The 11392-nt window shown below is 41.5% G+C and overlaps 1 protein-coding gene across 1 annotated transcript; it reads left to right on the top strand.

Annotated features, from left to right (window-relative positions):
* Positions 1 to 2166: 2166 nt before the first annotated feature.
* Positions 2167 to 10331, top strand: LOC110533007 (5-hydroxytryptamine receptor 3A-like). Its single transcript, XM_021617141.3, has 8 exons — positions 2167 to 2313; positions 3322 to 3366; positions 5025 to 5134; positions 6160 to 6332; positions 6479 to 6636; positions 6747 to 6957; positions 9670 to 9828; positions 9987 to 10331. The coding sequence occupies exons 1-8, from the start codon at positions 2167 to 2169 to the stop codon at positions 10262 to 10264; spliced, it is 1281 nt and encodes a 426-aa protein (XP_021472816.1). The 3' UTR covers positions 10265 to 10331.
* Positions 10332 to 11392: the final 1061 nt, after the last annotated feature.

Below are 11392 nucleotides of genomic sequence, written 5' to 3'. Positions count from 1 at the left end.
AATTGCTACGCTTTATCTTGCAAATGAGAACTTGTTCTCAACTAGCCTACCTGGTTAAATAAAGGTGAAATAAAAAATAAAATAAAATAAACAAGGAAAAACATAAATATAAATTAATTAATAAAAAAACAGAAATATGAGGATTAAAAAAAACAAAAGAATAACAATAAAAACGTAATGACTGAAAAAGTACCTTAAGGAAAAACAAAGCTAAAAAGATGCGTTTTAAGATCTTAGTTAAAATGTGTGCACAGTTTCAGCCCCCCTCAGGTTCTCTGGCAGGCTATTCCAGAGGCTGGGGGTATAGTAACTACAGGCTGCATCTCCACTAGGCTTTGGGATAGCTAAAAGGCCTGTGCCAGAGGACCTACGTGGGACATAACTCAAAAGCATGTCTTATGTATTGGGGTGCACAATCGTGGATTGATTTACAAACCAATAGAATAATCGTCAAACTAATTCTAAAACTCACAGGCAGACAGTGCAGAGACTTTAAAACCAGTGTAATGTGTGCTCTCCGTCTGGTCTTGGTCAACACCCGTGCTGCGGCATTCTGTATGTTTTACGGTTGACGACTGGCTTTCTTGGGTAGACCAGATAGGAGAGCATTGCAGTAGTCAAGCCTGCTTGTAGTAAAAGCATGGATGAGTCTCTCTGTATCAGCCTGAGAGAGAAATGGCTGCACATTGGCAATGTTCCTCAGGTGGTAAAAAGCTATTTTGGTCTCATTCCCAATGTGTGATTTGAAATTGAGTTCAGAATCTAAAATGACACCTAGGCTTTTTACCTGGTGTTTATCTTTATTGCCCGTGAATTAAAATGTGCTGCCAGGTTCTCTCTCTGTGCTTTGGCTCCAATAATAATGACCTTGTCTTAATTTAGCTGGAGGAAGTTGTGAGCCATCCAAGTATTTAAATCTCTGACTAATATAGTCTAATAATTTATGTGGAGCTAAAATCATCTGGTGACATGGAAATGTAAAGTTGTGAATCTTCTGCATAGCAGTACAAATCAACGCTGTGCTTTCTGATAACGCTGCCAAGGTGTAATATACAGTATATAAACCGGACCCAAAATCAAACCTTGTGGAAAGGCACGTGTGATATCTATTTTCTCTGAGTTAAGTTCAACAAGAGTGACAAAAAAAACTCTTGAACGGTTAAATAGGTCCTAAACCAATTTAGAACTGGACCAGAGAGGCCAACACACCTCTCCAGTCTGTCCAGAAGGACATCTTGGTCAATAGTGTCGAATGCAGCACTTAATAAATCCAAGGACAGAGAGCTGTTTACCATCTGTGTTGGCTCTAAGACCATTTACAACTTTAACTGAGGCTGTCTCTGTGCCGTGGCAGGCACGAAAACCAGATTGGATTTCTTTTTTAACTTAAAAAATTATTTTGCTGTTTGAAAACCAATTTGGCTGAAGAATGTAAGGTTGGAAATTGACCGATGTGACAAGAAGAAGCCTGGGTAATGGGAGAGAGTGGGCAGATGATTTGACCCAAGTAGTGCTTAACATACACTTTTTCCCCTGTGATATAAAGAAAACAACCTTTATTCTACATTTATGACATTTTGTCTGCAATCTATGGGTTAATTAAACTTCTCTGTAATACAATTTTCTAACGCACATATTCTTCTCTCTTATATCAAACCACAAACGCAGTGGTGTTAAACATGAGGTGAGATGAGGCTACTGATCACAAGCTGCTCATCTCAGCTCTAGGTTAGGAGCAGACCCTCACTGAATCCAATCTTTGTCGTTCAGTACTGGAGCTTTACCCTAGGCAATAGGGGGAACTACACATTTTAACCAGAATGGATATTTTTTATTGCTCTGTTCCCCTGACAAAAGTAATGAAAAATGATGGTGTTGACTGAGTCATGCGCACTAGCAATACACTCACACACAAATAAAAAACGCAGCCCTGCCACTTGGACCCCACTCTGTGAGCCTGTACACACAGCAATGATGATCGCTCTGTGGCTTCTGTTTTCACTGGCTCTGATGGGTGAGTTCTCAAGGTGGTTCAATTAGCCATTTTCCGCATGATGAGTAACCTTGCTTGAGACCTGTAGACATTCGTTAGCTGTAGACATTATTATGGTACCGGCATAATGTCTAATATGGGACCTCATCTCCTTAGCAGGTGGCGTCTCAAGTATGAGCAATTGTTCCTATCATCGTCTTCTAGATCACCTGGGTTTGTCACAGAAAAGTGAGAGTTTATCAAATGTGCGGCCGGTGTGGAACTGGACAACACCTACGCCGGTTATGGTGGACACTTATCTATATGGTATTTTGGATGTGGTAAGTGTTTTTAGCTCCCTGCAGTTTACAGATTCAGATCTAACTTTCAATACTGTCTGTTGTTTCATATTCCTTGTGGATTGACCACTGACTGATACGTTCATGCATCCTTTGTCCTGTATGTTAATAAACATCTACCATTTCATTCGCTCTTCCGACTGTCCGTGTGTCACAGCCACTGACAAAGCACATGTCTGCAATTCTTACATCGTAGCGCAGCAGAAGAGAGTGGTTTCATCACTGTACCACATTTGGAGATCAATTTCTAGAACAGACCAATCAGCAAGTCCGTGCTCTAAAACAATGTTAAATGTTAAAACAAAAAAAACCTTTCTGCTTGTCATGGACAATATATGTGAGGTGAAAGGCGAGTTCCTAATGAGTTCAGGAAGCCAAGATAGAGCTCTGTGAGACATTCACAGCGATGGGGGTAAAAGTTTTGATCAAGAGACCTTTCGAAAATATGCACATTTTCTCTAACACTAAAACATAGAAATATGTATTTTACAGTTATAAGGAAGGTGAAATCTTATAGTTAGCCCTTTTATAATTTTATCACACTATATTTAGAAAGCATATGTCATTTTGAGCCTTATTCATACAGTTTTGTTGAATAGGAAATACATCATATAAAATATTTCAAATTTGTATCATATTTGTACTGTGTACTTGAGCTTGTGTCCTCAAAAGTGGCTACACCTCAGCAATGTATAACTATTTTTACCAGAAAGGTGAGATTGTAACCTTTCTTCGAGTATGCAGCATTACTAGTTATTGTTTATAGCTCTCTCATGATAAATAATTACTTTTGGGGATTCCATGGATTACATTTAGTTACATTTAACTGGTATGTTAAAGTGACTAGTACTAAACTGATTTCAGTACTTTGTAATACAGTGCACTGAATGATATCTGTGTAAGTAAATACACAATATGCACTGCATGCACTACCACACACTCCATCCAGTGTTGTCTCTGTGACATCCTTTCATTTCTGATTGTTTGCAGAATGAGAAGTCCCAAACCTTCACCTCCCATGTGATGATCTCAATGGTAAGTACAGTACAGTTCATCATGTTTTCTTTTTTGAACAGGTGTTTGAGTTGTGTGGCTGCAATATTAACAGTCTCTTGTCTCTGCTATATCTTGGCAAGCATCATTCAAGGATCAAGACTAAATTTCAATTGTTTGCAGTGCAATGGACATACAATTCCAAAATGTCTCAGGAAAGACTGTATGGGTTGGCAATACACAGTATAGACAACAGGCTGACCCGCAACCTAGACCCTACAAGCCGTGGACACAAATTTGCACACATAAAAAGGAGGATTTCTGAGAAGAAGAAAAAGTATAAATAGCACCTAAAGACAGTATATACTGTAGCTATTGATAGTATACTGCATAATGAAACAATCTCTAGTAAGCTAGTGTTTTGAGAGTGGACTGACTGTATTATTTGGCATTAATAGACTGTTTTTTTTACAAACAACAACTCTTTATCCAAGCTGGGAGAAAGCGCGAGGACGGCTCATGTAATGCAGGTTCAGTTAGCCTATACAGGACAGCTACCAAATCCATTGGTAGCTGATTGTCAAATTCATTTTTGATGCAAAATAATAATAATCTGCACTGTTTGAATTCCCAACTTTAATTACTCAAAAAGTAAATCCATTATTGCCAGTGGTCTAAATCCATTACAGCCAGCAGTCTAAATCCATTACAGCCAGCGGTCTAAATCCATTACAGCCAGCGGTCTAAATCCATTACAGCCAGCGGTCTAAATCCATTACAGCCAGCGGTCTAAATCCATTACAGCCAGCGGTCTAAAAATGCAGCATTGTGACACCGTGTATAGCTTCTTGAAATGTTAGGCTTAACCTGAGAAAATTGCGACCAAACAGACCTACTAATAAACATTTATCCATAAGCTAAAGCAAAGCCCTGGCACCATAGAAAGCCTATCATCGATTTGATAGGCATGCAGCTGCAATTTCAGCACCATGGACAGCGATCGACTTTGAGTGTCTGTCTGGATGACACATTCGATTATTACACAAGGACTACTTTTAACATAGAGTTGTATGGTTTGTTTAACTTTGCGATCATTGGTTTTTGTTTGGCATAGATTTTAAAGCGAAAGATATGAGCCTCAGCGTAATTCCTTTACCATGGAATTGCCCAGTAACTATAGATTATATTGATATAACGTCAATCCATCTCTAAAAGGCTGTGAATGTCTTCGTCTCATTTGACCTCTTGCTCTCCTCATGTTTGATATTGAATACTAATCAGACACAAGAACCATTCATCATCGATATGAATTTTTTTATATTTTACCTTTATTTAACTAGGCAAGTCAGTTAAGAACAAATTCTTATTTTCAATGACGGCCTAGGAACAGTGGGTTAACTGCAGAACAGGGGCAGAACAACAGATTTGTACCTTGTCAGCTCGGGGGTTTGAACTTGCAACCTTCCGGTTACTAGTCCAACGCTCTAACCACTAGGCTACCCTGCCGCACATATGAATGTAATTGGTTCCTCATGACTCAATTACACTCTTGACCAATAACACCATCCATTCACTGCAGTGTTATCTCATGTTTTAATAAAAACACATAGGTTTAGCTTTTACCTTGGTCTGTAATGACTCAAAAATAGATTGTGGTTTTGTTCACCCATGAGTCTCTTCACTCCCATGTTTTTTTACAGGGCTGGGAGAATGAACTGATATCGTGGGAACCCAATGACTGGTGTGGGATTGAGAGCGTAGCAGTTCCCAGAGACATGCTGTGGATACCAGATGTAATGATCTTAGAGGAGTGAGTACCATTCATCATAGGGATGTTGAAATTATTGACATCATTTGCACACGCTTACAATGCCATGATGTCAAAAGTAATCGAAGTGTAGAGTACTCTAGTGAATGTCAAAAATAGTGCGTGTTTGACAAGAGGTTCAATAACAAATCCGAAACATCCTTGACAATGGGCATGAGCATTGGGTGTGAGAACCCCATTTCTCTGTGTGTGTTTAGCACACTGTTTCAGGGACAAGATATACCATAGATTACAGGTACTTCTATGAAAAGGCTGTTTTCACTCATAGCAATTAGAACGGATGTGTTTCCTACTAGAATCTGCTCTCTTCATAAGCGTCTTAAAAACGGCAAATATGTCTCATTGTCTAGGAGTGCGTAGCTGAGTAAAGTCATTTCAGTCCACACATATCTGGAGTGTCCTGTGACGACATCGAGTCGCTATCAGACGATACTTATAAAAATGTCAATTGTTAAACCCTTACTGTGTACCGATGTTCGTCCTGTGTAACTGTGCTCCTTTCTTTGTTTGCTGAAATCCATAATTTTTCATTCAACTTTAATTGTAGGCTGAGATTTGATTGATTTGCACATGTGCATTTGCACTGAGTCGCCATCTTAGAGCAACAGAAAGGAGAAAGATGATTGTATTTGAGGAGTTATATTAAAAAGTATGGATTTCAGCAAACAAAGAAAGGACCACAGTATCGACTGATAGCAACTCAATGTAGCCGGTGGTACACTCCGCCGACACCCATCGCAACTCAACTCCACAGAGATGTATACTGCATATGGACAGAGTAGAGTTTACTCAGCTAGGGGAGAGCGATGCCTTGTTTGCTTTTAATGAAAAACACAATGGGCCTGACCTGCAGTCTGATATCTAATGGCAAGTGAATTTAAACTAAATATGTTGCTCCATGATGAAATGTTAGCAAAGAAATCATTATTTAATGACAGTATGTCTCTTTAAAATAAGTCAACTCTAACTGAAGCTGAATACTGATACACTGTTGTCTGCACCCTCAGCATTTCTGATACAGGCAGTATCACATTGAGCCCCTACACAGAGGTGGCCCACTCTGGCATGGCCTATGTGACAGAAAGCCGCCGGTTGACCACCACCTGCAAGATGAATCTTTTTAAGTTCCCCTTTGACACCCAGAACTGCAGCATTACCTTTATTTCCTTTATGCTAAAAGGTACACGTACACGTACACGTACACACACACACACACACACACACACACACACACACACACACACACACACACACACACACACACACGCACACACACACACACACGCAGGAGGTATAATTGATTTTCTTTCATCTTTTTACTGATAGGTATAAAGTTGGGGCCCTTCTCCAACAGCATTATCATGAGCCAATTTTCCGAGAAGGTCATGGTTACATTGGGGGAATGGGACTTCCTGGGCATTAGGTTGTCCATGGAAAAGCTCATCTACGACAACAACATTGTTTGGGACAAGCTGGTCTACAAGGTATGCAAATCAGAGAGAGCAAGAACTTGAACAGGAATGTGTTCTCTCATGGTATTTGATCATTCTCAAAAAACAATGTTAAATCCAGTAAGTTACTATTTTCCTCACAGATCAGCATACGAAGAAGGCCCCTTTTATATGTGATCAACCTCCTACTACCACTCTTGTTTTTCCTCATCCTGGACTTGGCCTCCTTTTTCATTGATGAGGCTAAGGGGGAAAAGCTGGGCTACAAAGTGACCATACTCTTGTCCATCTCTGTCTTACTGCTGATTCTCAATGACATCCTGCCTTCCACAGCAGATGACCTGCCACTCATAGGTAATAATATTAACTACCAATCGTACCATGTCAAATCTCAATCCATCTACCTCTCCAAATCAAAGTTTATTTGTCACATGCGCCGAATACAACAGGTGTAGACGTTACAGGGAAATTATTACTTACAGGCTCTAACCAACAGCGCAAAAAAGGTATTAGGTGAACAATAGGTAAGTAAAGAAATAAAAACCACAGTAAAAAGACAGTGAAAAATAACAGTAGCGAGGCTATATACAATAGCGAGGCTATATACAGTAGCGAGGCTATAACAATAGCGAGGCTACATACAGACGCCGGTTAGTCGGGCTGACTGAGGTAGTATGTACATGTAGATATGGTTAAAGTGACTATGCATATATGATAAACAGAGAGTAGCAGTAGCGTAAAAGAGGGGTTGGTGGGTGGCGGGACACAATGCAGCTAGCTCGGTTAGCCAATGTGCGGAGGCGCTGGTTGGTCCGGCCAATTGAGGTAGTATGTACATGAATTTGCACACAATGCAAATAGTCCGGGTAGCCATTTGATTACCTGTTCAGGAGTCTTATGGCTTGAGGGTAGAAACTGTTGAGAAGCCATTTTGTCCTAGACTTGGCACTCCGGTACCACTTGCCATGCGGTAGTAGAGAGAACAGTCTATGACTGGGGTGGCTGAGGTCTTTGACAATTTTTAGGGTCTTCCTCTGACACCGCCTGGTGTAGAGGTCCTGGATGGCAGGCAGCTTAGCCCCAGTGATGTACTGGGCCGTACGCACTACCCTCTGTAGTGCCTTGCGATCGGAGGCTGAGCAAATGCTGTACCAGGCAGTGATGCAACCAGTCAAGATGATCTTGATGTTGCAGCTGTAGAACCTTTTGAGGATCTGAGGACCAATGCCAAATCTTTTTAGTTTCCTGAGGGGGAATAGGTTTTGTCGTACCCTCTTCACGACTGTCTTGGTGTGGTTGGACCGTTCTAGTTTGTTGGAGATGTGGACACCAAGGAACCTGCTCCACTACAGCCCCGTCGATGAGAATGGGGGCGTGCTCGGTCCTCCTTTTCCTGTAATCCACAATCATCTCCTTAGTCTTGGTTACTTTGAGGATTAGGTTGTTATTCTGGCACCAGCCGGCCAGGTCTCTGACCTCCTCCCTATAGGCTGTCTCGCTGTTGTCGGTGATCACACTGTTGTGTGGTCTGCAAACTTAATGATGGTGTTGGAGTCGTGCCAGGCCATGCAGTCGTGGGTGAACAGGGAGTACAGGAGGGGACTGAGCACGCACCCCTGGGGGGTTCCAGTGTTGAGGATCAGCGCGGCAGATGTGTTGCTACCTACCCTCACCACCTGTGGGTGGACTGTCAGAAAGAACAGGATCCAGTTGCAGAGGGAAGTGTTTAGTCCCAGGATCCTTAGCTTAGTGATGAGCTTTGAGGGTACTATGGTGTTGAACACTGAGTTGTAGTCAATGAATAGCATTCTCACATAGATGTTCCTTTTGTCATGGTGGTAAAGGGCAGTGTGGAGTGAAATAGAGATTGCGTCATCTGTTTGGGCGGTATGCAAATTGGAGTGGGTCTAGGGTTTCTGGGATAATGGTGTTGATGTGAGCCATTACCAGCCTTTCAAAGCACTCCATGGCTACGGACGTGAGTGCTACGGGTCTGTAATCATTTAAGCAGGTTGCCTTCATGTTCTTGGGCACAGGGACTATGGTGGTCTGCTTGAAACATGTTGGTATTACAGACTCAATCAGGGACATGTTGATAATGTCAGTGAAGACTCTTGCCAGTTGGTCAGCACATGCCCGGAGCATACGTCCTGGTAATCCGTCTCGGCCTGCGGCATTGTGAATGATGACCTGTTTAAAGGTCTTACTCACGTGGGCTACGTGATCACACAGTCGTCCAGAACAGCTGATGCTCTCATGCATGCCTCAGTGTTGCTTGCCTCGAAGCGAGCATAGAAGTGATTTAGTTTGTCTGGTAGGCTCATGTCACTGGGCAGCTCACGGCTGTGCTTCCCTTTGTGTCTATAATAGTTTGCAAGCCCTGCCACATAAGACGAGCGTCGGAGCCGGTGTAGTAGGATTCAATCTTAGCCCTGTATTGACGCTTTACTTGTTTTATGGTTCGTCGGAGGGCATAGCAGGATTTCTTATAAGCTTCCGGGTTAGAGTCCTGCACCTTGAAAGCGGCAGCTCTACACGTTAGCTCAGTGCGAATGTTGCCTGTAATCCATGGCTTCTGGTTGGGGTATGTTAGTACAGTCACTGTGGGGACAACGTCCTTGATACACTTATTGATAAAGCCAGTGTGGTGTACTCCATCGGAGGAATCCCGGAACATGTTCCAGTCTGTGATAGCACAACAGTGGACAATGACCAATAGATCCTAGCTAAGCTAAAACTGTTTTGCAAGGCTAATGTTTTCTAATGAACTGTTTGATCATGGCTAAGCTTTTAGCACTTCATGTTATTTTGTACCGTAAATGGTCTGGTCTGGTCATCTGGGGCCACAGTTGACATTTTGTTGATAAAAAGAACATGTCAAGCAGTTACGTGATTATAGGAACACATCTCTATCGGTTTATGATAACATAAGCCTGCTGCGCAGAGTATCATGCAACACTGTTAAACACAAGCCCACAATAAACCTGCAATTGTGTTATTAAGGATAGGAAATGTACAATGTGAAGTCTTCATCTCATCTTCACATAATTTGTCCTCCATCTCCAGCTCTTTACTGCATCGTAATCTTTGCCCTCACGGGCCTCAGTCTCCTGGAGACCATGCTGGTGAGCTTCCTGATTGATATGGACAGCAGGGTTGATCACGACATCCAGACCTCTTCTAAGACCTGTGAGGAGACTCCGGAAGAGACCGACTGCCAAAGAGGTGAAATCTCTCGTTGTTTTGTCATCCTCATAAGAGTGTTCATTCTTGGGTAAACGCCATGTTGATTCTAGGAGGGGAGGAAGGGGATTGTTCATGATGCTCAAGATCTTTCCTTATGTTTCTAGTACTTGCTACAAAACCTCCCATTGTCCTCCTAGAGTCTCAGAGAGATGCTGAGATCAGCCTGGTGAAGGTTGAGGACATTCCAAACAAGGACCTTAATGGAGACTGGCTGAGCAATCCCCGCCTACTGCAGCGGATCCTAGAGGTGCGGAACATACGGCAGAAATGTTTTTTTGCTAGCGTGAGATGTGACAAGAAAAAGCCTGGGTACTGGGAGAGAGTGGGCCGACAAATTGACCAGGCTTACTTTTGCCTTTATCTCATCACCACCATTGGTTTTCTGGTATTCACTTATCATCAGTGGCTTCATTAGTTTTGCACTTTATACGGTGTGTGTAGATCATACGTCTTGGTGCTCGAGGTCCCCCGTCTGCTATCTGCCTATATTCTAGAATATGTATTTAGCATTTAGCCATACTCACATGCCTTGTGTTTGACCTTACATTTTTACGTTACTTGACCCTACATTTTTACGTTACTTGACCCATGTGATCTTCTTCTTCCTTCAAATTGGTTGTACATGGTGTCTGTATCCGTAGAGTTGTCCTTCATGATATTACTTTGTGGTTGAGTTTACAGATAGTAAATAAACTGCTAGTTTGCTTTGCTCATGTGTTCACTGTCTTTCATAACAAAATAAATCCCCCTAAACCAAAGTAGTGCTTAACATACACTTTTTCCCATGATATCAAGAAAACAACCTTTATTCTACATTTAGGACATTTTGTCCACAATCTGTGGGTTACTAAACCTAACTGTAACACAATTTTTTATAGCACATTCTTCTGTTCATGAATAAATATTCAGAACACTATACAAAATATAAAAAATGTTCCTTTTATCCTTTCGTAAAATACACGGTTTATTTAAATATTTGGTAGAATATGTATCTTTACATGCTTTATAATAGATGCAACATTATTATAATGTGTGTGTGTGTCTCGGTGTGTAAGCATTTGTTTGAGTTCAAACCACAAACTCATCAGGGGTGTTAAAGGAAGTATATATGAAACAAGGGGTCATGGAGAAGGAAACCCTTCACTAGGTACCATAGCACTCTTTTTTCACTCTATTTATGAACATATTATCGCAAAAAAAAAAAAGTAACAATATTAATTTTAAACAAACGGTTTGTGAAGTACTTTTTGAAAGTTCTGGATGTTTGGCTTTCTGAAACAATGGAATTTGACGTCAGTAGGGGAACCAGTCAAGCAACTGCAGCATACAAGCTCTGGAGCAATGTGCTATGGAGAGAGCCTTCTATCAGTGGAGATCAAAGGTGAGACAGATGTCATTTTTTATCATTTACCTTAACATTACACTGAGTGTACAAAACATTAGGAACACCTGCTCTTTCCATGACAGACTGACCAGGTGAAAGCTATGATCCCTTATTGATGTCAATCCCCTTCAATCAGTGTTGATGAAGGGGAGAAGACAG

Source organism: Oncorhynchus mykiss, chromosome 9 (genome assembly GCF_057628025.1).
Source record: "Oncorhynchus mykiss isolate SJ-2025 chromosome 9, ASM5762802v1, whole genome shotgun sequence".
Taxonomy (NCBI): Eukaryota; Metazoa; Chordata; class Actinopteri; order Salmoniformes; family Salmonidae; genus Oncorhynchus; species Oncorhynchus mykiss.
The sequence above is the reverse complement of the archived record's forward strand: the minus strand, read 5'-3'. Positions and strand labels throughout refer to the sequence as shown.

Bases quoted from the DNA above. Each gene is read 5' to 3' on its own strand.
- LOC110533007 (XM_021617141.3), top strand. From the start codon at position 2,167: ATGAGCAATTGTTCCTATCATCGTCTTCTAGATCACCTGGGTTTGTCA. The intron at 3,367-5,024 runs GTAAGTACAGTA...GTTTTTTTACAG, and splicing joins CCCATGTGATGATCTCAATG to GGCTGGGAGAATGAACTGAT. The intron at 6,333-6,478 runs GTACACGTACAC...TTTTACTGATAG, and splicing joins TATTTCCTTTATGCTAAAAG to GTATAAAGTTGGGGCCCTTC.